Source organism: Cryptomeria japonica, chromosome 6 (genome assembly GCF_030272615.1).
Source record: "Cryptomeria japonica chromosome 6, Sugi_1.0, whole genome shotgun sequence".
NCBI classification, from domain to species: Eukaryota; Viridiplantae; Streptophyta; class Pinopsida; order Cupressales; family Cupressaceae; genus Cryptomeria; species Cryptomeria japonica.
This window is the reverse complement of record NC_081410.1, coordinates 617,210,480-617,238,466: the sequence shown is the minus strand read 5'-3', so window position 1 is coordinate 617,238,466 and position 27,987 is coordinate 617,210,480. Positions and strand designations below refer to the sequence as shown.

Here is a 27,987-nt window from a genome sequence, read left to right as displayed (position 1 = left end):
AAATCCTTAATGCGTTTAATTCAAACTCTGTTCCCCACCTGCATTAGAGAACCACCAACTCACATAGTGTAAATGACTACATTGTGTCATGCAAAAGCACCTTGTCCTTAATGCATTTAGTTCATATGTATTGTGCAAGTTTTGTCTTGATCCATACCTTGCATTAATTACATAGCCCATTTTGTCTTGCCCGTCAATGCAATTAATGCAAGGTATGGATCAAGACAAAACTCACACAATAAGTATGAATCCCTTGCGTAGCCAGTATATAACTTCAATAGCACTTTAAGCACTAGACATGGTCTCACAAGCCACCAGTAGGCATACCCATGTTGCCAAAGATATGGGAACACCATCAAAGTAATTAAAATGTTTATCGCTGCTTTGAAGAATTAGGAAAAGGCCAAAATATAGAAAATATTTGAATATGACATAGGTCTTTGGAGCACAAGGTGCATAAGTAGTCATACACAACACTAATGGCTAAAGGCATTGTTTGTGGTTCACTAGCATAGTCTAATCGGTCTCTGCAGTGGGCATGGTATCCTTCTAGTTGTCTTTCAACATAGGTCAAAACCCTAAAATGGTGTGCACAGCAATTTGGAATGTCTTTGTGCAGAAGCAATAGTTATCAAGTTTGAACCTAAAGGGAGATCGGTGGTGGCAATACGAGGTCTCTTGATCCTACAGCCCGATGCATATCGAACCAACAAAAGTACCTACCAAAGAAGATTGGCCACTAGATTCAATTTGATCTTTGACCTATGATTGAGAGACATGTGCTCAATGCCTATTGAAGCCACACCATAGTTGAAAAGTCATAGGGTCCACATAAATATCTGTGAACATAGCTCGATGAAGAAAATGGGTTCTACCAATAAGCTTCTCTAGGGTAGGAGACATTGCCTTCATTTGCACTGACATATGCAAAGTGGAGTGAGGACCTTTAAATGGAGCTGTGAGAAGATACGGTCAATGGGAAAGAAGGCACAACCTTGCCATGACTATCATCTATAACAACCCAAGCCTTAGAAGTGCTTGCAAGGCTACCACCAATTGCACCTCCAACATGCCCATTAGCAACAGCACCTCTATAGGTGCTCCCACTGTGTTCAAACCTTATTGCAGAAAGAGCCTAAATCAATTTGTAGAGGGCTTCTTCCAAGTTGGGGTGCATTTACTCTTATCTAGTGGAGTTATTATTTGCAATTAACATCAGAAACTAACAATGGATACCATATATATGAACAAAATATAACACAATATAAGCTTAATTCAGTAGCATTTGTGTACATATATGTAGATCAAGGAAGCCAAAGCCAAAATTAAATGCTTTCTTTGTCTACAATTATTCAATACATAAGGGAACCCAATGGTTGTTAGTTAGAACCAAGCCATTGGGAACTGCTACTAAGAACGAAGAAACGAACTTGAGGCCAACAAACTAGTCAAAACATAATAGTCTTTTTATGCTGACTATGGGAATCGTGCCAAGGGTTTAAGGCCATCCTTCGGGGTTGTCTGGAACCTCTAGATAGAGGAGGAAGGTGGATGTGCCTTGTCATCAATATTGAGATGAAATATGCATTCTCATACCCAAAATCCACCTTTCCTGCATTCACTTGCAAGTCTTTAAAGGAGATATGACGTAGGCAGGTATAGATAATGTGATGTTTGACAATGTGGTTTAAATGCCTTAAGAAAATACTTTGAAGCTCCTTGAAAGTGTGAAGCGAACCCATGCCCAAAGGTTTGAGAAACTTGTGTGCAAAATTAAGTCCTACATTATTGGATGTCTATTCATTTTTAGAAGCCATGAGAGAAAATAATGCAGAAAGACAAAGCACAACAAAGACAAGGTAAAAGGAAACTTGAATGTCGAATCCAATCTAAGGTCCTGAAATAAGTGATAGATTGAGTGAGCCACATTGAAAGAATTGTCACATGCTGCTTTGTGTGGCAATCAAATCTCCAAATTACCATGTAGATTAATAACTTCCAATAAAGTGCATTATCAATTCCCTTAATCATTAATAATAGTTTCTAAACTATCCAGTAAAGGACAATTGTTAATGACAAGTCCTTTATTAACCAAGCCGTGATTTGTGAGATTGTTTGCTTCTTATAACACAAGAACCCATGAAAGGTGGTTGAAGGGGAACACAAGAGAACAACTTTCTTTGAGGATGGTGTTGAGGAGGCACTCATTACAATGCCCTTCCACCATGACATTGACGAATACTTGTGAATTATCTTCCACTATGAGGCTTGTGATATCTAGCATGCTTGCACCTTTCAGAACCTGAAGCAAAGCATGCGTATCAGCCATGTTATTGGTAGATATCCATAGGGAGAGAGGAGACGTGCACAAGATTGCTTTTTTCTTCTCTAATCAAGTGTTGTCATGCCCACAGGGCCTGGATTTCCCTTAGAGGGATGATTGTTCAGTTTAATGGCATCAATCATTGGTAGGGTCCCCCAGTTCCAACACCTTCAGCATTTTTATCTCATTTTCATTATATTATTTTTAATATTCTTGTATTTGAAATCTAGTAAACATTTGGCCATTTCAAACAATGCTATCATGCTTCCAATCTGTATTCAACTTGATGGAGTTATTTTTAAAGAATTGAGATCATGAGGTCATTACTTTCCAATTCACATCAAAATAGTCATTTGATTTGTTCAGCTTTCTTTGGAAGTTAAGCATAGCATTAACCCATCATGTCACAACATCAGTGTTTGCCAGAGTAAATATATGAGATACCACTTTCTGAAGGCCACATTATATTTTCCAAGTATTCAACTAAATCTTATCTATTCTTATAAATTTCTTTCCTGGTAAATTGCCAAACTCAAGCACTCCTTTGTCAAATTGTCGAACTCTATTGACAATGTGTTGTGAGGTATTGACACATTGCCCGATTGCAAATGGGGACCCCCACTTTTTCTCTTTCTAGGTTAGTCGTCTGAGCTTAGTTGTTAGTTGTTGTTGAGTCTTTGCTATTAACCTTTTGTTCGTAGTTGCTCAGGAGCTGATCAATTCCCCCTCTTAAGAATGAAGTGAGGTTCAACACTCCTTTTGCCCAGCGAAGGCTTAATCCCTTCCACTTCTCCTAGTCCTACCTGTGGGTGCCCAAACCCGATCACCCCCATTTCCATTTCTCATCATTGTCATCACCATTTCACCATTCCATTTCCTTCCATTTCCACCTCCCCTACCACGTTTCACTTCCATTTACCATATCCTCTACTCACCTACCTTTCTATACTCCATCTACCCTTCCTTCCACCCATCCCCATATCCTAACCTACTTCACCTACATAACCTACCTTATATTTCCTAACTTCCATCCCACATCCTTAACCTACCCTTTCCACTACCTTTACCTTTACCTCCATCACCCCTTCCGTCTCATTCACCTCCTTACCTTCACCTATACCCTCACCTACTTAACCCTCTTCCCATCCTAGCATACTCATCCCCTACCCTTCACCTACACTTACCTATACCTCCCTACCCTTCACCTATAACCTCACACCTACATCCTCTACCCTGCATCTCACACCCCCTTACCCTTCCTTCCCTTAGACTAAACCCCATCCCATGATAACCTACACACCCTCTACCCTTTCATTACCCCCTTATACCTCCCATTACATTTTACTCCCTAACCTCCCCTAACTCCATCCTCTACCCCTTATACCTCCTAACCCCACGTATCTCCTACTTCCATCATTTATATCCCTTATGTCCCCCTTTCCTCCAACATCCCATTCCCCCTACTTTCTCCACGTAGCAGCTACCCTTAACATTTCCTACTACTCCCACCTCTTATTTCTCTCCACCGTATCACATTACATGCTGGGTCCCACACACTCCAAAATAGAGAAATAAATAAGTTTTTAAAGGACTCTTTGCTGGGACCCACTAACTTTTGGATTGGGAACTTAGAATGTTTTTTGCATTGCATGGGCTCCACCAAAACCTTGAAATGAAAGAAAAGGTTTTTAATGAATTTTAAATAAAAGGGAGAGCATCCACCTCATTCTACCCCTTCATCCCTTCCACCTTATCCCCTCCATGGCACTTCTTTACCACATCACCCCATCTTCTTTGCCACAATATCCTCTTTTCTATTACACCTTTCCACTCTCTTTTCACACCCGTGGCATATTTGGGCTCCACTAAAACTTTAGGATGGAGAATATAAAGCACATTTCACTGTAAATTTAATCCAAATCTCCAGGTTCACAAGAGAAGATTCGCTTCAAAGGTGGTGAAATCATTTTTTTTGAAGACATTCACTGAGGATCGCCCAGCTAGTGCATACAGCAGCAACTGTGATATTGATCAATTTCTGATCGTTTTGAGGCAGCAGTCTTGATCTTTTACTTCAATGAATTCACTTTGGCATTATAATCATCAGAGATCACCCCAAAGGCAATCTGATTCACTCACTGATATATGATCAAGGAGATTTTGTTTTGGAACTCAGCTGATGAGCTTGAAGGACCACGATATTGAGTTATGATATTTCAACAGTGATTGAAAGGGCAGTGAATTTGTCACTCTTCAGCAAGTTTGACCTCCAAGGTGGCAATATAAAGTTCAGATCTGAGACTTGAATCGTTTCAGTGGTTATCCAAGTCCAATCAAGGTGGCTTCATTGGAAATGAATTACTAAGGAGGAGCGAATTTTATACTTCATGAGTTGATAATCACAAGCGAACTTGAGGAGTTTACGAGTTGGAGCGAATTCCATATAACAAGCAACTTCATGAGTTGATAAAATGGAGTGAAATTGACTAATGCATGACTTAGGTACCCAAAACAAATTTGAAATCAAATGGGGCAGGTTGGTCAAAGCTAATTTTTATTTGTTTTAATGTGACAAAGTCGGTCTACATTGGAAAACGCACAACCTTTCACCTTGATCGCCTATAAAGGTAAGAGTGAAATAATCATTTTAGCATCAAATCAAATGATTATTCTTTCTCTCTTGAGTAGCAGTCAGCGAATTTCAAGTACAGATTGGAAATTTCAACAGCAAGGAAGCGAATTTTATCTATTCATGAACAAACTTCACAAACTCACATATAAAAGTGAACTTCAGGAATGGACAGAGGGGAGCGATCTTCATGTTCTGAGCTTCAAGGGTGAATTTCAAGGGGAAAAGTTACGGAGTTAATTCTACTTCATGTGTTCCTAATTGAGAGTGAATTGGCAAGATTGACTACAAGACCACTACATTGAAAGAGATTTGATGATGGGAAAGAATCATTTTGAATTGAAAGGATGAAAATTCAAAGATCACTTTATGAGAAGTAAGGTGAACTTCATGAGCAGAGGCTTAGGAGTAGACTTCAAGAGCTCCTTTTCATGAGCAAAAAGCAACTTCAAGTGTCCCTTTATGGGGGTGAATTCTCTTTATATGCTTTAATTAAATCTATATATCAAGTATATTTGATACTCGCTTGTTTGTTTTGCAGGAAATGAAGAAAGAAATTAGGAGATCACACAAGAGGCATTCACTTACACAAAGACATGATCTACAACATCAGCAACATGAAGGGAGTCACAAGAGAAGGAGTTTGAAACTCCGAAGGAGAAAGGCAGTAGTGACATCAAGAGGTCGTTTCAAGGCATCATCAATACTTCAAAACTAAGATCTATACCTTGCACTTCCATGATCAAGGCATTCGAGAAGACAGTTTCAGAAGAGTTAATCAAAGTTAGAAGATCATCGTCATCATCCCTGAAGCTAAATAATGTTGAGCACCAAGAGATATTCCTTCATGATGATCTATCAAACCTACACAGTGCGAGTTGAAGTGGCATTTTAGTCATCGTTCCAATCACTACCTTCACCAATCTGAAGGGTCCACATCAACACGTCTCAATTCAACGAACTTGACTCACCAGTGATGGCACAAGCTCCGAGGCACCTACCCTTTTTATCTATTGGTCCATACTCATTGAATGTAATTTTCTCATTGGCTAAGGAGAGTTTGTTGTAACAAACCCTAATTAGGGTTTCATTGTAAAATCTTGACCATTGATGGAAAATCAATCTTGGTCATTCATTGTAAATGAGCTCTCTATAAAAGCTCAGACTCTTCATTTGTAAAGGTTAATAGTTGGAGAATAATTAGTAATAGGAGAGAATAGAATAGCAATTAGAATACAAATTAGAGTAGGAGAAGGCAAAGATTGTTGCCAAACATGGTTGTAAAGAACAATTGATTTCATTGAAGTTATGGTGAATTTGCTTTGTTACTTCAACAACTCGCATGGTCTTTTCTTCTCGATTTACTCATATTTATTAGGTTGAGCGGAGGAATATGTTGAATATATTTATGTGGAATCCGCCTAGTCCATACCACTAGCATCTTACTGATTGTAAGCATGCCCTGTGTGGTCAACTGGAATGATATGAGCTTAACTTCAAATCATTATTCATCTATTGCTTATGCATTAACTTGAATGGTGATCAATGTTTGATGGCATTAACTTAGAAGATTGCACTGAGCTTGTGTCAAATTGTTCAAGTTGATGGTGAGACCTCACTCAGTAATATAGTCATTCATCTATGTTCTTACATTCTAGGCCTTAGAATAGACCTTCTCAACCCTTTACCTTTTGCCATTTTTCAAAATCAAGCTAGTTTAGGACAAAGAGCATCACCATATAGCAACACCAAATGATCCAGTTCCAGCAAATCAAGCATTTAGGCATTCGAATGTAAGTCTCTGTGTGATTCTAGCATAATCACATCAACCAACAGAGCTTAACCACACGTAGTGACCCTACATTCATGAACCTTGGAGTTGTCTCGAATGATCCTTAAGCTAATCTTCAGCATTTGAGAGATTTTGTTCAAGAGAGGATAAGATAATTAAGTTATTTTATTCTGTGTTTCGTATGTGCCTAAAAAGCACATCAACAATATGCCCTCTCCTAAAGAACAATATGATATTGTGCATCTGTGTTCTCTGTTAAATCTCCAACCACTTCTGTCATTTTAGTTTCCAATTCAGATTTAGCATCTTTCTTTCATTTTCATTCTATTATGTTTAATATTCTTGTGTTTTTGCATCAAATAAACGTTTTGTTATTTCAAACAATGCTATCATGCTTTAAATTTCCATCCAACTTGCTGTAGTTATTTATTAAGTTTGAGATCATGAGGTCATTGTTGACGTGGTTTCCATGCACGATCGAACACAGGATAAAGTATTGAATACTCTATCCTCTCTTGACCAAAGACTTCTCAAATGCTGAACACAAAAAGGGATCACTTGAGACAACTCCAAGGTTTACAATGTCGGGACTTGACGTGTTGGATAGCTTCAATGGTGTGATGTGTTTGTTGTACCTTTAAAGGGACTTACATAATTGTTCTTGAAAGTGAAACTTCTCAAGCTTATGGAATGTGTAATGTCCCTACTATTTAGAGATCATTAACCTGCAGAACAGATTGTTAGAACATAACAAACATATAAATATATATATAAGTAATTTAAATTGCAATCTAACTTCAATGCTCAATTAACATAATCATAATTTTCATCTAATAAAAAGGATACGAATGCCATACAAAGTATGTCCTTAGGCGGCCGTGAGGCTCGCCTTCTTGGAACTCCTTGGTTCCAAGCCCTCCAGGAAATCGAAGATGAGTTCAAATCCTGTCTTGGGTGTAACCTCTTACACCCAAGCCCTCCAAGGAAGACCCATGTCTTACCTTGCCTTGGGTGATGCCTTCATCACCCAAGTCCTCAGAGGGGATCGGCTCGACCTTTGAGTCCTGTCTTGGGTATAACCTCTTACACCCAAGCCAGCCAAGGAAGACCCTTGCCTTTCCTTGTCTTGAGTGATGCCTCCATCATCCAAGTCCTCAAGGGAATTGACCAGATCCTTCTCTTCTTGGTTGAACTTAATCAACCAAGCCGTGTATATATGCATATAGATATTCAGTATATACTGCCCTAGGGATTATCATAATCCCCCCTTAGACTAAGAGAGTTTCCTCCCTATAGCCTCCCTCATGTGATTTCATTCATAATACATTCCTTTGCATTTTCATTTATTATTTCCTATTTTATAATCCACATGTACAGTCTTGTATTCACTACCTATATTCATAAAATGTTCATTAACCATTACTCACATGTATTCCTTAACATACATTCCTATTACCCTGATATGTATTTTTCCTATCATTCTTTACTATTTAAGAATCATTCATTATATATGCATACAACAAGTTCTTCCTTCCTATATATATATATATATATATATATATATGTTAACTATTTCTCTATGTATTAACGTATATATATATATATATATATATATATATATATAATGTCAATATCCATCTTTATGAATTTGTATTTATTAATGCATATATATTAATTGTTCCTTATTAATATATATAATAATCCATTGCCGATCTTTATATCTCTATATTTATTAATACATACTATTCCTATTAACCTATATAATATATAGAATAGCATTTATATATACTTTTTTATATATAAATGCAACAACTATTATTATACCAAATCCCTTACCTGTCTACCCGTAACCTCTTCTGCAGTGCCTCGTCACCCTTCCTTTTCTCCCTCCCTTCTTCTCCCTCCTCCCTTCCCCTTAAATCCTCGTGAAGGGACGTGCCCTTTCACGGATCCCCTTCCGCATGAAGGGGTGCGAGGGTAACCGCAGCCCAGGCTGCGTTTACCGTCGCATCCCTTTGTGCGGGGGTGATTGTGGGGGTGGGGTATGGCTGCGGTTACCCTCGCGCCCCTTCATGCGGGGGTGATCGTGGGGGTGGGGTATTAATGAGTTTTAGGGGGGGGGACTTATTATATATTAAATATTCGTTGTTTCCCTTTTTTTTTAAATATGCTATATATTAAATATTGCCTTCGTAAATGTTTTTAAATATCAAATAATACTTTCTTAATATATATATTAAATATATTTTCTTTATTATTTTTTATATTGACATTTAATAATATATTTAATAATATTTTTCTTGATTATTTTATATATTAAATACATTAATATTTTAATCATTTATTTACAATATTTAATGATTTATTTCTTCTTTAGGATATTAATATTATTTAATGATTTGCATCAAGTGATATCGTGGGGGTTATCACAGAATGCCGCTCTACGAACGATGTTGTAATATCGCTCTTTCCTACTACTATTACTAATGATCTTTGATTAAAAAAAGTGAAAAAGGAGTAAGGTTTAGGAATGCTAAACTAATGCTAAGAATGCAAGGGTGATGGACAATCTCAAGTGAGCTCAACTTAGCTTTTCTTTGACATGCCATGAACATCTCCACAAGGCTAGTGCAATCTTCTAGGGATAGCTTGATGATTTTCAAATCACTACCACAAGCATAGATACCTTTAAGATGAAGCATATCAATGAAGAAATAGTAATTGAAGTTAAGATTGACTAAAAATAGGTTTAGTTGACTACGCGAGATACTTCACTATTGATGAAATACTAGTAGTATGAACAATAGGAGCTTCACTATCAATCATGCACATGCATCTTTCATTCTACTAAATACTTAAAAGCAAATTCTATTCTCTCTTTTTTTTTTCTTTTTAAATTTTAAGTTCTCTCATAAAAGGATGAAGAAACAAGCAAATGTTCCAAAACACTAAGTCACTAACACTTCAATGATTTTATTAATTTTGGCAGCATCTGATAAACAAATCTTCAAAACTCTTCTAATCGATCTTTTACAAATGAAATGAGTGGGGCTGATATAGTGCTCCCAAATACAATGAATGGCCAAGATCAAATCAAAATTAAGGGCCAAGATCTTGCCACCTAAACCCTAATTAGGGTTTGCTACAACAAAACCTAATCTTATTGCAAATTATTAAATATCGGCTAATGGGAATGTGATATCCATTTGGCACAAATATTGAGGAAAAAACCTCCAATAAGAAAATTGATGCCACATGGGATCATAACAAACTATCTTCTAGAAGTTTGTTGCCCTTATCCTTTTCCTTTGCTGCAAATTCAACGAATCTGGACACCATGAATTCAATTTTTGTTATTCGAGCAACAGGCATGTTCTTCAACTGTTCTTCCATGAAGCTCACTTCATCTAAAGCAGAGGCAAAGGTTTTCTCCCATCGTGGCCCAAAATCTCTAGTGTTGCTGGGAAGTACCATGGATAAGTGTATATCATCCAGTTGTTTCTCTGAAGGCGATCCGGCTGTTCCAAAGAATATGACCTTCACTCTCTTAGCCAACTGCTCAACATCTATTTGAATTCCTTCATTTAGTTCTTTCACAAGTATGATTTCGGCCACCTCCACTATCTTGTCATTTATCAAGTTTATTGCATCAATGACTTAGTCCATCCATTGTCTTTGGAAATAACCTTCCCCATTCGGAGCAAGTTACACCATTGCTGAAAATTAGGCGACCGTCCATCTTTCAACACTCCACCATTAGCCAAAGTTTGCTTAGGTAGATTCTTCATTGCTTGCAATCTCGGCATGGTGAAATCTCCAGTGAAAACGAAAGTATCATAGGCTACCATGAGGATTTGAGTTCTTTCAAGCATAGTTGAAAAACTTAGACTTGACAATGACTCGACAAGCCCAATTTTTTTTTAAAAACTCGGGACTCGCAAAAACTTGGCAATAACTTGACAACTTTATCGAACATTTGAAAATACATTTAAAAAAAAAAATTATTCAAAAATACACATTTACACCAAATTTATAGAACATATGCTGATTTCCATGATATATAAATCAAAGTTTGAGTTCAATACATAGCATAAACCAAAAAACAAGTGGATTATGCATAAAAAATTAAAAATGACTGTTATATTTTGTTTAGAATTTTAATTATAAAACTATGACTGTCAATATTAGGCAAGAAATGGCTGTGAATTTATATTGATTAATGCTGCATACATTATTTTTTATGAAATAAATCGATGCTATTAAGGAGAAGTATATACTATATAGTTATAGGGCCTTGCGCTAAACACCCAAAAATGTCTCCGTAACGGGTTGAAAATTCAGCTGATTCTGTTTCTCCCATTAATTCAAAAGTCAGCAATGTATTCTAGCTTTTCAACTTTTGAATTTGGATGTTTACCCATCATTGTGTATATGCTAAGACTGGTTTCATCAAATCTTTCAAATCTTTGATCTCTACATCAATCTAATTGACATTCACTTCCTTGTCTTTCTCTTGCTCGTACACCGGCTGAAGGCATTTTCCACTATCTTGTGCGTGGTCTGGGATATCGAAAACTCTACACATCTTGACGATGTCAATTGGTAGTCTTGAGCACATCCTCCTCATGTCTAAATCATCCTGGGCCTTCATCCGGTAGTCTTCCAATTGTAGCTTATGGTTGTTTCCTTTCGTTGGCTCTTCTCATGTTGCTGTAAGGATCAAATTTATCTCTAGAGAAGTATGGAATAAGGAAGTGGGATCTTAACTCTTCTTCTGATTTCTCTGTCGCTTGTAGGATGGACACACTTCCAATGATTGCCCGACTGAGATGGGAAAAGAAATTCCTGTCTTGTGTCCGTTCTTTTGCACTTTGTCATATGTGATTAATTGTCTCACCAATTCGAGCAGTATTATTTCTCGGTAGGATAGCGCGGTAGCATGTAAGGTAGACAAGAGCATCCTTGAATTCTAATTTAGTTGAACTTGGGAAATTGGATATACCAAGCACTGGATTTCTTTATTAACTCTTTTGCTTGTGGAGATAGTCTTTGATGTATGCCGCCTTGCGAGGTTCTTGTCAAGTGCACGGTAAAAGCGTCGTTCACCCTCTTGTAACGTGCTTTGCTAGGATAGTGTAGTTGTGCATATGACTTACATGCTCTTAGCTCTCCAGTTCCCATTCCAACTAGACCTCTATACATTAATCCTGCATACTCATGGGCTCTGGCAAGTGAATATATAAGATATGAACTCTTCTAGAATGTCTTAGTGCATTGGAGTCTCTTCAACTGTATATCAATGTTATTGCTTATGATTCTTGCGCAGTTGATCTTTTCTCTTCCAATTGATATTGGCTCCATGAAGTAGAACATCTAGTTCTCAAATTGATATCCTTGAGACTTCCTGTAACATAGTTAAGTAGAGTGATCAAATCACCAAACTCTTCCTTGAAATCAATTCTGTGTAGCTGGCTAGGTACCTTTGATAGGCCAGGTCTAGTCCTCAATACCCAATACTTGTTGATTATACCCAGGCATCTATCGGGATCATCCTCATAGATTGCTTGCCCTCCTTCTTTGCTCTTGTAGACCATGCCTTTGTGATCCTAGATGTGGAAGGCTTCATCGATGGTTGTCTCAGATAGGTAAGCAAGTACCCTACCATCAGGTGCCACTGTCGTTCTAGCGCTGGCATCGTAATGTCTGGCACATAATACTATCAATTCATTGCATTGGATAGCTGGAAGGAAACCTGCTGCATTCACTATCCTTCTCTCAATCATCTTCTTTGAGAATCCAGATGGCTTACTTGTGTATAGAGGACCTTGGAACTTCTTCATGTCAATTTGTCTGAGATTGGTGTCTCCCACATTGCTCCAAAATGATGTGATCTTTGATTCGGGCATCACTCCTCTTGAGTCTTCCTTAATAAGGGTTTGCCTTGAGATCGTTTCTGCCTTCGAGGCTGCCATGTTCTACCTGAAAGAGGTGTCTAAGATAGGGTTTTGATATGATTTCAATGTCTATATGCATCTAGGTTAGTAATTCCTTCTAAAAAGCATATAAGATCATCAACATCTTGCTGAATTAGTAAAAACCCTGTTGTGACGTATTCACACATCGCCCCATTATAAATGGGGACCCCTACTTTTTGCTTTCTAAGGTTTGCTTTCTTGGTCTTTTAGGGTTTTGTCTGTTAGCCTTTGCATGATGAGTGCTGTTAGGGGGATCGCTAGATAGCAAGCTCTGCTTGAGCTAGGATGAGTCAGTAGATGCTCCAAATTAGGGTTTCTTTCAAGGTCTTCCTTAGGCTTAGTTTCGTTGGTGGTGTCCCGTTTGAGTTCGAGGAAGTCAGTGAGTGGTTGAGCAAATTTGGCTAAGACATGGAAGGAAGGAATCAAAGATCAAGACTAAGGCAAAGTCAAGTGGAAAAGGAGGTGAATTAAGCCCAAAATGAGGATTTCGCTCCTGACCTTCCAAAGGGTCCAGGGCGAATTTCTCCACAAGACACTCCACCTCGACTTGGGCTCTGAGCTAATCCTTTCCTAGGTTTGAATGAAGGAAAAGGCACTTGTTTGAATGAAGAAATGTGAAAATGAAGTCAGGATTTGAGCCCAAAAATGATTTTCGCTCCTGACCCTTCCAAAGGGTCTAGAGCGAAATTCATATAAAACCCTATTTTTCACCAAATTCTTGGGCTAGATGTCAATTTGAAGAGCAAATTCATGTGATCATGATGGAGGGAAGCCTAATGAAGTTTGTCCAAGGTATGAAGAGGAGAAAATAAGTGAGAAATTAGCTCAGAAGGTGAATTTCGCTCCTGACACTTCCAAAGGGTCCAAAGCGAAATTCCAAGAAGACACCTATTCTTCACCTTGTTTGCTCAAGAAGTCTTGTGGTCAAGGTTTTTTCTTGCCTAAGAAGTGATCGAAAGCATTAAATGATGAAGATTTTTGACCTAAGGCATGATTTTCGCTCCTGACCCTTCCAAAGGGTCCAGAGCGAAATCTACCTTTTCCCCACTTTGCTCTTGATGTGATCAAGTTTTTAGACTTTTGGGGCATAGATGAGAAGGTTTTGATGTATATTTTCCTTGGAGAGAAGGTTTTAGGCCTTGGGATGATGAGAATCAATCTGGGAGGAGAATTTCGCTCCTGACCCTTCCAAAGGGTCCAGAGCGAAATCTTCAATTTAGCCTTCTTTTGGCCTTAAAAACTTAGTTTGACCTTGCCTAGACCCAGTTGGATGATGGATTGTCTTGATTGTGAAAAGAGGAAGTTGATTTGATCAAGTTTGAAAGGGAATGAGATGAAGGGAAGTGAGAAACTAGCCAGGGATAGGGATTTCGCTCCCGACCCTTCCAAAGGGTCCAAAGCGAAAATCCCTTTAAACTTCAAATTCTCATTTATCAAGGCCAAATTCCTAGTTTCTAAGGCTTGTTAGGAGGTGTTTTTTGAATGTTCTAGCCTTAGGGAGTGAGTAAAGGTGAAAAGATGAAGAATTCTAGCCTAGAGGGTGAATTTCGCTCCTGACCCTTCCAAAGGGTCCAGAACGAAATTCTTGAAAGCACTCATTTTCCACTTTGCCAAAGTTAGGACCAAGATGGAGATGCAAGGAGAATGGTCTATGTTTGCTCCCAAAACAAGATTGAAGTTTGAAAAATGAACAATCTAGCCCAAATCATGATTTTCGCTCCTGACCCTTCCAAAGGGTCTAGAGCGAAAATCTGCCCTCATTTTCTTCCTCGATTGATCAAATTTTAATACCCAAGGCATGTTGAAAGGAAGAATGGACATGTTTTTGCCTTTGGGAGTGCTTTAAAGCGATGAAAGGTGGAGATTTTGTCCTAGAAATGGAAATTCACTCCTGACCCTTACAAAGGGTACAGGGCGAAATTTCACTAGAACCACCTTTTTTCTCAATCTTATGCCAAGCCTAGTGCAGACTAAGGTGAATTGTGATGAGAGAAGTCCTTAGGAATGACTTCAAATTGCTAGTGATCCATGAATTTGAAGGAATTGAGCAAAACCAAGATTTTCGCTCCTGACCCTTCCAAAGGGTCTAGAGCGAAAATTCTACAATCACCTACTTTCCTTGCAAGATAAGTCAAACTTTGGGTTTTTATAGCTTGGGTGAGTGTGAAGAAATGTTTTCTTGCCTTTTGGACTTGATTGAGGTTGAAAGGATGGAGGAATAAGCTCAAAACAAGATTTTCGCTCCCGACCCTTCCAAAGAGTCCAGAGCGAAAAACCCTAAAACTATCTTTTTCTCCAAAATTTGTGTGAAGTCAGGCCTAGGCCTAGGTGAGAAAAGCTCTTGGGATTGCCTTGGAAAGACTTTTGATCACCAAAAAAGCAAATTTTGAGCTTAAACATGAAATTCGCTCCTGACCCTTCCAAAGGGTCCAGAGCGAAATTCTGGATAGGTCTTGCCCCTGGCTAGGTTTTTGAGCGAATTTTCCTTTTCAAGGCTTTTGAGGATTAAGTAGATGTTGCCAAGTTGAGAAATGGATTCAAATGAAGGAGTCTAGAGGAAACAAAGTGAAAAGAATGGAGCTAGGTAGGAGAAGACAAGCAAAACATGAATTTCGCTTCTGACCCTTCCAAAGGGTCCAGAGCGAAATTCTTCGAACTACCTATTTCTTCCTTGTGTCAAGTCAAGACTTTGAGTCCTAAGGCGTGGTTGAGGTTGAAATGATGTTACTTTGCCCTGCAAGATGAATTGAAGTGAAGGAGATGAGGAATTGAGACCTAAAACTTGAATTTCGCTCCTAACCCTTCCAAAGGGTCTAGAGCGAAATTCTCAATTTCACCTAGTTTGCCCATGATGAAGGTCAAGGTATGAATTCCTAAGCCTTGGTGGAGAGAAGGCTAGCATGTGCTTGTCTTGGGAGGCATTTTGGAGTGGAGAATGATGGAATTTGAGCTTAGTCAAGAATTTCGCTCCTGACCCTTCCAGAGGGTCGAGGGTGAGATCCTTTGAAACTCCTATTTTTCACCCTGTTTGAGCTAGGCAAAAGGGCTAGCTGTGAGATAATGGTGAAATGAGGTCTAAATTGGCTAGGAATGCAAAAATCGCTCCTAACCCTTCCAAAGGGTCCAGGGCGAAATTCTTATAGAGCCTGTCCCTGGGAAGGATTTTGAGCGAACTTTATTTTGAAGTTTTCTTGTTGATGATTTAAGGTGGAAAATGCTTTGTTGAAATGAACATGTCATATGTTTATTTTGTAGATGGGGAAAACCAGGGCAAGGACGACCACTTCCAGTCCAGCATCATCAAGGACGACCACTTCCAGTCCAGCATCATCAAGGACGACCAATTCCAGTCCATCATTGTCAAGGACGTTCCACAGGCAAAAGGGAAGACTCAAGGTGTTCAAGGAATTGCCAGCTACCTCTAGAATCTTCACTTTGCCACACTAAGGAACCACAAGATGACAATGAAAGGCGTTGCCAGCATTTCAAGGAAAGGTACACAACCCATCCATCATGTCAAAGATAGAGGAGAATCAAATAAGGTCAGTGCAAGGGTCCGTTGAAGAAGCAGATAGTTTCAGAAGAGTTAATTAAAGTTAGCTTCTCAACATCATCAAATTGAACATCTACCAAGTTACAAGTGTCAGACAAGGTGGCATCCTAGTCATCACTCCTCCAGTCGGATTGGTCCACCTCAGCGTGTCCAGATTCAATGTACCTGACTCATCAAAGATGACACTAACTTCGATGTACCTACCTCGGTTATCCATTGGTCGAATATTCCAGAGAAGACATGTGTCCAAATAATACAATTATTTCATTGGCCAGAATTAAGTTTGTTGTAACAAACCCTAATTAGGGTTTTCATTGTAAAATCTCGGCCATTGATCTCAAATTGATCTGAGCCATTGAATTGTATTGAGAGCATTATAAAAGGCTCAAGCTCCTCATTTGTAAAGGTTAATAGTTAGTTCATAGAGGTTAGAATAGCTATTGATCAATTGTGAATAGAATAGAAATTAGAGTAAAGTAGGAAGAGAAGGCAAAAAATTGTTGCCTTGATTGTAAATGAACCCCCTTTTCATTGAAGATATGGTGAAATGTGTCGTTTCTTTGCAATACGCATGGTCTCTTGTTGAATCTTCATTGTAGATGATAAATGATTAGATGGAATGAAAGAATTTATTGAATGTACTCGCGTGGAATCTACCTAGCCCAAACCACTAGCCTTTTGCTGACTGTAAGAGCGCCTTGCATGGTCAACTGGCATAGAACGAGCTTAATCTCGAGTCATAACACCTCTGTTGTTCACACATTATCTTGAATGGTGATCAGTATCTGATGGTGTACGATTTGGACATATTTGAAACATCCCTTAGAAGATCGCACTGAGTTGGTGTTGAATTGTTCTACCTGATGGTGAGACCCAACCCAATAGGACTCCACCTAGTCATTCATCCATCTTCTCGCATTCTAGGTAGCAGAGTAGACTTCTTGAATCCTGTATCTTTTGCCATTTGTTTATCTTCCAGTTAGTAAATAGGACTTGTGATTCCAGCAAATCAGACGTTCAGGTCATCAAGTGTAAGTTCCCTTGTGATTCCAGCAAAATCACATCGTACCGCAAAGAGCTTATCCACACGTAGAGACCCTAAATACAAGAACCTTGGAGTTACTCAATCGATCCTTCGGCAAGATCTTCAGCAGTCGGGAAACTTTGTTCAAGAGAGGATAAGATACCTTGGTATTTTATTCTGTGTTTGTATGTGTACAAAAAACACATCAACAAACCCTAGGCATGAATATAAACCCTAAACTTGTCTATAATCTGAAAATTACCATCTAATGAAATGAATTGCGCCTTTAAACATGCTAGATGATCAAAATGTGATAAAAGAAGCATCTTATGACTGAAACCTCATAAACATCTTAGACCTGAAGCTGTACCAGCATCATATTAAGGTCTGATTTCAATGAAAAATGGTCAAGTAAAACCTGATTCAGACCTGCAAATAAGCTCTAGACTGGCTAGTAACTTCAAATATGTCGCTAACTTGGCCAAAATTGCCCTTTTGTTGATGTGATTTTGATATCAAATGCTGATGTTTGTCTGATTACAGATGTAGAATCGCTGATCTTATTATTGAATTTGCTGATTTGTGATGATGAATTTGCTGTTCTTGAATGGCGATTCGGTGGGCTGATAAGTGATTCGCTGATTTTAGATGCAATTCGCCTTGCTTTGATGGAGTTCACTGTCCTTTGAATGACTTCGCCTTGTCAAAATCGCTAGGTGTTGAAGCCTGATCAAAATCGTTGTCACTTGATGAAGTAAGAAATCAATGCATGAAAGGATGAAATCGTGGATTGATCTAATGGAATGATCAATCCAATCTTTTATAGAGGTGTAAAGAGGTGTCCTTTCAATGCATTAGGCTGACTTGATGTTTCTATTAAATGTTTTGCAATTAAGTTTTCGAAGACAAGGCCAACTTGCATTTTCTTTTAAAATTAAATGAAAACGTTCATCTCCTTCTTAGGCGAGGTCTTCTAAGCATAAGCGCTCAAAACATACCTCATCGCTGATTTGGACAATCTTAAAAAAGTTTGGACGTTTACATGTGCACTAATTGAGATGGATCGGGTTTCCAAGGGGTCATCGACTGAGATGCTAAGGTAGATCAGGCTTTTGGTGAGGTGCTGATTGGGCACAAAGAAACTTCGGACTTTTGGTACCCCACTGACTGGAAAAGTTCAAACTTTTTGGGGTTCATTGACTGAGAAAGTTCGAACTTCCAGGGGGTCATCGACTGAACCTCCAAACTTGTTGATCTTCCTTAATCTTCATTTCATGCTTAATGCCTTGGATTTATCCTCTTTTCATCATTTACTTGATCATTAATTTCAACATTTTCTTCCATCTTTGGGCGGGGGTCTTCACCTGCACTGACTAATCTTCAAGTGAGATCGTGGATTAGACAGGGCATTGGCTAAGGAAGATTGGGCTTTTAGTAGGGCACTCACTGTGCTCAAAAGTAGCTAGCCTCACTTAATCACTTCCACTCCATCAAATTTCAAGCATTGACTCTTAAGAATGTTCATCTCACTCAACAAAAGTATCCTCATCTTAGATCGGACCTGGGAGGGGTTACTAACTGAGCAAGGGAGAGATTGGGCTTTGGAGGAATCATTGATTGAGCAAGGGAGAGATTGGCCTTTGGAGGAGTCATTGATTGAGCAAGGGAGAGATCAGGTTTTGGAGGAAGCACTGATTGAGCAAGAGAGAGATCGAACTTTGGAGGAGTCATTGACTGTTAGCTAAGAAAGTTTGGACTTTTTGGGGGTCATTGACTGACAGCTAAGGTCAGGTGGGGGTTTTGGGGGGTCACTGACTGTGACTTAATTTAGCCAAATTTTGAGCAGAAGCAACCACCTTGCCAACTCAAAGGGTCCTTAGTTGTTATTAAAGCTTCCTTATGCAGTCTAAGCCTTCATCTTGCATCAATGATTTCAACCTCAAGATGATCTCCATGCTTGCCTCATTGTCTCTATCTTAGATGATGATGATCAAATGAAATGATCATCATATGTCGTTCATAGCCAAGGTGTTGAAGAGCAAATCCACTCAACTACATCTTATCTAAAGGATTAGACTACTACCAAACCTAACTAAAACCTAAAAGCTAAAGCAAAAGAGGGGGTCTCCATTTGTGATGGGGCGATGTGTGAAATGCTCATTTGATTTGTTCAACTTGCTTCCGAACACTAATCTAGTAGGGGAGATATTGCAAATTCTCTTACAAATCTTAACTATTACAGAAATAGAAACACATTCATAAGGGGATAATGAACAGGCATAAAGATATACAATAATGAATACAAGATATACTGTGCGGAAAACTCTTTTGAGAGAAGAACCCCACACTTCAAAAGCACAATACTTTGCATTACTGAAACAACAGTTACAATACAATAGCACTACATTGCTTCTTCAATAGGAGTCTCCAACAATCAATCCAACAACACTCTGAATCGATTTTGGTAGCATAACACTTCACTTGCAAACATTACATGATTAATACTCTTCAAGGCTACTTTATATAGAGAAATACAACAAAGAAGGAAGCTTCTAGATGAAGCAAGAAGATGGGGTCGTGCAAAACAATTGGCCCTATTTTTCCGCCATCAAAAAGCATGCAAATGACACATGTACATCTCCAAACGAATCTTTATTCAAACCTCCTAAGTTGGGCACCCAAAATATACTATTTTGAGGCATGACAAATGCTCTTACGCATCTTACATCTGTCATAATTGACAACACTTACAGTTGTAAGAGAATCTGTCACAACAGTCTATTATTAGTTTATTCTCTTACAATTTATCATAACCCAACTTGGGCACCCACCTTCTCCATGCAAAAGGTATCTCCTGCCACTTGTCCATTTTATCAAAGAATCTGTCATAGGTTGACACTTTTCAGGATCCTCAAAGTGGGATGTCTACCTCCATATGTGCAACATACGTGTCATACAGTCATCGCCAAGTAGAATGCCACCAAGCTTGTAGGTCCCACTAGATAACTAGACAATTGTAGGCAATTAATTAAAATAATAAATAAATACAACAGAGTCAATGTTAGGATTTGCAAGGTTGAGACACCATAATCCCAACAAGCATAGCACCATCCTCATCATGTCACAACATTGACTCTGGATTTTTTGGAGTCAAATATTCTGGATAACCCTTTCCAAAAGTTGCATTACATTTTTCTAGGATTCAATCAAATCTCATCTGTTCTCATAAATTACTTTCATGGTGAGGTGAAAAGTGAAGCACAACAATGCCCAAAATTTTAGCCCTTTCATAAGGGTGAAAGGATGTTTTAGAATACCTTATGATTTCTTAAACCTGTGTTCTTTGCTGAACCTCAAGCCACTTCTATTCCACTTGTCTTAGTTTTCAATACTTCAGAACTCAAATTATTGGTGAACTTGGATGAGTTATTACATTGAGAAGCATCCAATCATCATTATATTCTTTGGGATATGAATGCTGTATTGATCATAATGCGTTTCAAAAGGCCTTCAATTATTTTGGTATTGTAAAGGTCTACCTACTACCAAGACGTGTCAGAATGCACATAAAATATAAAGTAAAACTATTGACACTAAGCTAATCAGCTAAAATGTAAGCACTTTGTCATGTAGTATGTATACTTGTTTTGTATGCTTACCAAAATGATGGGCTTTGTCTTTTTGCATGTTGGCCTTGTATCTTGTATACCTTCTCTAACTATTTACTCCTGTAGGGAACTTATTTTTCAATGTGCAAAGTAAATAGAAATATCATTTGCAAAACATGAAGTAACAGAATGTAATGATGCCATATATGAGTGTTTCAGAAAGATGTATCATTCATTACCATATGCAATATGTACAATGATCAACTGGTTCCTGGCACAACAAAAATAGTACCATAAATACTATCCAACCACTGGGAACTACCAAATCCAACTACTTGTTTGGAACGAATGACAAGATTACATAACTAGCTGACTAATACTTACTCAAATAACACTGCGGCTAACAAAACATTTATTTATTAACAATTGGCATAAACTGCTGACTACACTAACAATGCCATAACCTTCAGCAATAGATATTAGTAAGATAACTTCATGCAGATATGATCTCTCCCAGTTGCACATTGATGTTGAATTTTGAGACATTAGTTCTGTCATAGGATAAGTTTGCTTAAATGCAATGGCTTTAAAAGTTATAAAATCTATCCTTGTCAAGGCTTTGTTTAAGATTTCAAAGAGATTGAATAATTTTGTCATGGTATCAAAACATTGTTTAACACAGTTGAAAAACTCTTAATCAGAAATAACTTTTTTGGCCTGAAATTTTTAAAACCTTGAGACTCTGCAAAAACTCGAGAAAAATTCAGCAATAATTTGGCCCAAATTTTTAAAGACTCGGCAAAAGCTCGGCAATATGTTGGCAATTTTATCGAACATTTTATATACGTAAATGCTTAAAAATATTCTTCAAAAACACACATATTACTAATTTCCACCATATATAAATCAAAATTAGAATTTATTACATACCATAGACCAAAAAACAAGTTCAACTCTAAATGAGTTATAACTATACCCCCACTAGCCATGTCATATGTAGAAGTTGCCTCATATAAAGAGATTTTCGGCAAGTTGCACAATAATAACGTTTAAGTTGGCACACTCAAGAATTATATCACAATTCCCTGTCACCCCCTCATTGTAATCAAGTTTTTTGTTTGACAGATTCCAATAACTAGTGGGGATTTGGGGGTGGATCCTCCAATGAGGATGGGTAGTGCCCTTCATGGGTTCAAGGAGCAGTGCCCCTTGTGGGGGGTCCCTTCATGGGTTCAAGGAGCAGTGCACCTTGTGGGGGGTTGGGGGCATTGCCCATAATGGGGTTGAGGGGTAGCTGAGCCCAAATTAATGCCTTTGAAACCTTTATCACCAATGAAAATCGTCTTATTTTAACTGTAAACAAGAAAAAATAAATTATATGAATTTGGAGGAGTTTTTAATAGAAATTCATGATTTTTTGCATTTACTTGGGGCCTAGTAACTTGCCTGGCATTTTGACTTGGGATTACTTGCGAATCGAAAGAGTTTGTGGAGAGTTTTTCAACATTGGTTTAACATTGTCATTGAGAATGCCAGTGAGCTAGATGAATAGTTTTGACAGCTCTTTTTATTTTACAGTGATTCTTAGGGCTCTGATCAATTTTCAAGGTATATATAGTAGGTATTATAACATTAGTGTGATGTTCAAAGATTGTACCTTTGAAGTTATAGAGTGGATAGGTTTGTGATTGTGGATAACCTAGGATTAAATGGTCAGATAGGTTTGTAATGGTGGATAACTTAATGTGTGTTTGATGTTTCGAGCGTCTTGCACTAGCATATGGTTCTCATTTGTTCTCTGTAATTAATAAACAGTAGCACTTATTGTCTTCTTACTTATCCTACACATGTTTTTTTTGATTTATAATTTTATATTCATTTGATGAGAATTTTTTTAGAAAACTATTTAAACAGTTTACTGATCTCCCAAACAATTTGTTGCAAGACTGCTCTTCTTTGAGTTGATGGCATTTCTAGTTTTTAGTAACAAAAAGAACTTATGATATTGCTTTGTTTACATGTAGTTTTGTAGAAACCCTCTTTCCTTGCTCCAGAATTGAAAATGAATACTTCAATGAACTTCTTGAGATTGCATAGATTTTAATGGTACTACTTGTTATCCCAGCAGAGTGAATTGGCAAAGAATCTCTTAGGAAATGATCTAAGTGCTGGTAAATCATATGAGCCTCGGGCTGCTCCACCAGCCTTTGCATCTGGTCCACTTGTTAATATGGCTGCCGCTTCATCCCAAGGAAATGCCAGTGTTAAAGAGACAAATGCATTGGGAGATTCATCTTTGTCTGGAACAAGGTCAGGCACTTCTATCAGTTTAAGTTCAGATATTGTTGAGATAGATGGAGATATCCCTGTTGGTCTCCAATCTGCATTGACTCCTGATCCTCAATTCTCAAAGTCTCCAAATACAGCTGGTGTAAGTTTGCGCTGTTTTTTAATTACTTTTCAATTCATCCTTGCATTGAAACAAATCAATGATAATGATAATAGAAATGCAAATGCAGAAAATTTAGGATTTGTAAGGCTTGTAGACAGAAACTATCTGTCGACTTTAGTTTTAGTTGATTTCTAAGAATATTTGGGTGGTTCCTGGGAGTTGTCAATTTCAGCCAGGGGCAACAACAAGAAAGGGCTCCTACCGGGGTGATAAATACAATCCAACATTCTCCACTTATGATGATGATGATGAAAGCAAACGAAAGTATACTCGACGTGGTTAGTATTTTCAAGTATATTTCTTTTCTAACAAGTGTTTGCTTTAATATACCATGTTTGAGTTGTAGAATTTTTCTAATAAAATCTAGTTCATCTATGATGCGAATTCATTTTAGAATGTAATGTTGGACATATATATATATCTACAGGTTCAAGATCATACAATATTATAACTGTTATGACAGCATCATAACAGCAACAGAGAGAGAGAGAGAGAGAGAGAGAGAGAGAGAGAGAGAGAGAGAGAGATGTATACAAGTTCAAGATCAAACACAACATTATAACTGTTAATGGCAGCATTATAACTGCAGTATAACAGTAATTAATCACGAGGGCAGTATAAGAGCAATATGACAGCAGTATAACAACAATTAATCATGACAGCAGTATAGCAGCAGTATGAGTGTATTACATAAAATAACAACAGCAATAAAATATCTGATTTAAGTTTCATTGTTAAAATTTTAAGGGAAAATTTTAACTTTAAAGTCTCAAATATCAAAACATGATTGTTTCATTTGGGATATTGATATCAAATGAGGGATATTGATGGCAAATGAGCTATTTGTGTCACTTTCTAGTTGAAGTAGTGGTTCATCCAATGGAAGCCGAACCAATCTTAGTTGCACCTCCTTGTTAATTTTGCCTAGCATCTTTATGATCAGCATCCCAATGTGCTGCTGATATTTGGTAGTTTGCTGATCTTGAAGTCTCAAGGCACTATGAACTACAACTAGCTTTTTTGCTAATTTAGAGGTTAGTCGATTCCTTTGTCACAAGGAACTAGCAATTTGTGAGAATAGACAAATAACAAGTTGCTTCAACATTGGTGCATCCTTTCTATGAATATCCACCATTGAATAGAACTTTTTTTGCAACAGTGGTCACATACATCCTAGCCTCTAGTGCTGTACATTTTATGAAGGGTCTTTATAAACCACTCTATCACTTCATCCTCAAAAGGAATGATATGGCCAGGTTTAGTTCTGTACCACTTGGGTCTAAAAGCATAGGCAGCCGACGAAGAGGGGTTGTTCATTGTGTTCAATGTCTTTGTGACAATAGGCTTGCTACGTGCTATATATAATTGTAATGTAAGATCCTTGTCACGAATTGCTTGCCTCATTTGATGAAACATGCTTTCAAAAGGCTCATGAATCTCTCCAAGACTAGGAGATATGAAAGCATAGGCAGCCAACGAAGAGGGGTTGTTCATTGTGTTCAATGTCTTTGTTACATTAGGCTTGCTATGGGCGATATAGAATTGTAATGTAAGATCCTTGTCACGAATTGCTTGCCTCATTTGATGAAACATGCTTTCAAAAGTCTCTGAATCTCTCCAAGACTAGGAGATATGAAAACTTTAAATTTTAAAGTAAAAATAAAATATATCGACAATCAACATATAAAAAATTAGAAGACATTAACAATATTTAAATTTTGAAGTAAAAATAAAATATTACAAACAAAGTAGAAAGTAAAATACTAGAAAGTTAGAAACATAATTAATAAAATAATTCTTTTTACTTGATATTAGACTACCAAACGCATCAAGCACCTTTTCTCTCATCATCTTCCCTTCTTTTGTCTTTGATTGAGCCCAATTTTCCATTCTCCACAAACCACCATTGATTGTAGGGCATCTTTCACCTCCAACATCTTCTCTAGTAAACTAAAATAGTTAGCATATCTAGTCTCAATTGGTTTGGGTATTTTTTCTTTGAATAAGATTGGAATAATGCAACTGAAATGTGATGGTTATTACATACAAATGTTTGTTTGTTTCTAGCTTTGACAACTCCTATCTTCACCCAATATATTTTGCCACTGTCTTTCAAAGCATTATCAAAGCATGTACACACCATGGAGTCCGAAAAATGTGTTTGTAAGCACTCTCAACTATCAAACTAACTTAAAAACACAAGTAAAATTTCGCTATTGTCTCCTTTCAGAAGGCCAAATTGGTAATTAGCATCATAACATTTCCTAGAGCAATCAACAACTCTAAGAAAATATGAACTTGTAGGACATGCAACAATAATGTTAATGAGTGGCCGATGTCAAACATCAGTCCACCCATTTACAATGATAAAATAACCTCTCCTAATCCATTCTTGCCTCACCTTCTCTATCGATATGTTCAGATTTGAATATTGTTTGTTGACGTGGGTGGCACACAATTTAAGTTCTCCATGGGAACAAAAGAGGGTCCAACTACCATTGCATTTCTCAACATACCTTTGAAATAAAGGAGACCTTGCCAAATGAAATGAGATGGTGATGTGTGAAGAGCACTGTAAATGCTTTGCCAAGGTTATGTACCAAAATCCAATTTCCCCCCAAAAACACATTTAAAATTAAAAATTCAATTAAACGATAAAAAACTGGAACTTGGCAGGAACTCACATGACTGTGACACTTGTCACTCTTGATTTTCTAGATAAGCTATGTGGAAACAATCAAAGGCTGTCATGTGGCATGTTTAGGAGCCAAGTGTCTACAAATTTCTAGCTGTCCATAAATCACCATGCAAATAGCCAAAATGCAAACTACCACAATGTTGTACTCATGCAAAACTTTTGCATCGTGTTGAATTTCAAGTTGTTTTAAAGCCTTCTAGACTCCTTGTTTCTTCTGTCTTGTTGTCCTTTAGTCCTTTTCCAACCTTGGCAGGATTGCAATACTTGAGCACTTGGAGAATCGAATGCGCCTCAATAAAGAATTTCATACAAAGCAATGAGTTGAAGAGCAGTAAATTTCCTTGACAACATTTTTGACAATTACGACAATATTGACAACATTTTACAACTTTGACAACATTGTGAAATTTTGCACTCAATTCACAGTCGCGATGTTTGTTCACGGATTCTGGTCTCAAGACTTGAATTCCTGACTTAAAACACACCCTAAGGACAAGACGTCACAACCTTCCCAGGAGCTGGAGACTATAACTACTGCCAAGCTAACTAAATCTAAGCAAACAACTAAGCTAACAAGCAGAAAAGGGGATCCCCATTTTCCATGGGGTGTGTGTGTTTGCAACACAACAGTATCTTCATCAAATTTTCAAGATACATTTTCCCTTGAGAGGGACACATGGGCCTGGATTAGGTTTTCCAGTTTTGCAGGGAATATACAAGTGCAAAATGAAAGCGGATTCTAAATTTGTTCCTGAGAAAATTGGCTTGATTCAATTTTAAATTCGTCTATGCAATATGCACCTATTGTTAATGTTAGAATAAGAAAGGTAAGATGTAGCAATCTGAAACTTAGAAAATCTTACAAGAACAAGATACACAAAATTTAATCTTGGGAAAACTCTCCACTTGACTGTGAAAAACCCAGCCACACCAAAAGTCAAACTTTATTAAAGACACAAATCTGATACAATGCTCTCAAGCTTAATCAAGCAATGATTTAACAATCAGCACTATAAGCCGATAAGATCTCAGAACAACTGAAAGCTTCTACACTACAGTCGGCACGGATGATCACATATTAATATAGACTCTCTCTTGAGAACTTCACTAATATAGACTCTCTCTTGAGAACTTCACCCCCCCCACTAAAGCACAAACAGCAACATGCCTTTTAAAGAGAAGACAAGGCTCGAAATATCTCTTGTCGGAGGTAGACGGAAGGCCAAAAGACACCATAAGCTTATCATCAGTTACATATATGCCATTACATAAGTGTTGATGTGTCTTTTGTACACGACCAAACACAAAATAAAATATCTAAAGGTACCTCATCCTCTCTTGAATAAAGCTCCCGAATGCTGAAGATATCGCAGAAGGATCAATCGGAGAAGCTTCAAGGTTCTGTTATGTAGGATCTCTTCTCGTGGATAAGCTCTTCGTGGTAGGATCTCTACTCGTGGAATCACAAGGGGACTTACATTTGATGACCTGAACGTCTGATTTGCTGGAATCACAAGTCCTATTTACTAACTGGAAGACAAACAAATGGTAAAAGATGCAGGGTTCAGGAAGTCTACTTTACTACCTAGAATGCGAGAAGATGGATGAACGACTAGGTGGAGTCCTACTGGGCTGGGTCTCACCATCAGGCTTGAACAATCCGACACCAACTCAGTGCGATCTTCTAAGGGATGCTTCCAATACGTTCAAATCGTACACCATCAGACACTGATCACCATTCAAGATAATGCATGAACAATAGACATATAATGACTTAAGATTAAGCTCATTTTATGCCAGTTGACCACGCAGGGCGCACTTACAATCAGTAAGATGCTAGTGGTATGGATTGGACGGATTCGACACAGGTGCATTCAACAACTTCTTTCATTCAATTTAATTATCTATCATCTAAAATGAAGATTCAACAAGA

General features: G+C 37.8%; 1 protein-coding gene across 2 annotated transcripts in view; it reads left to right on the top strand.

The window, feature by feature from the left end:
- Positions 1-27,987, top strand: part of LOC131056460 (uncharacterized) — a 76,778-nt gene that overhangs the window by 36,623 nt on the left and 12,168 nt on the right. The window contains exons 6-7 of one of the 2 annotated variants that reach the window (XM_057990791.2): positions 23,033-23,335; positions 23,529-23,634. In XM_057990791.2, coding sequence (XP_057846774.2) covers positions 23,033-23,335; positions 23,529-23,634 — 409 coding nt within the window. Of the gene's footprint in view, positions 1-23,029; positions 23,336-23,528; positions 23,635-27,987 lie in introns of both variants that reach the window. The other variant, XM_057990790.2, reaches the window with a different exon arrangement.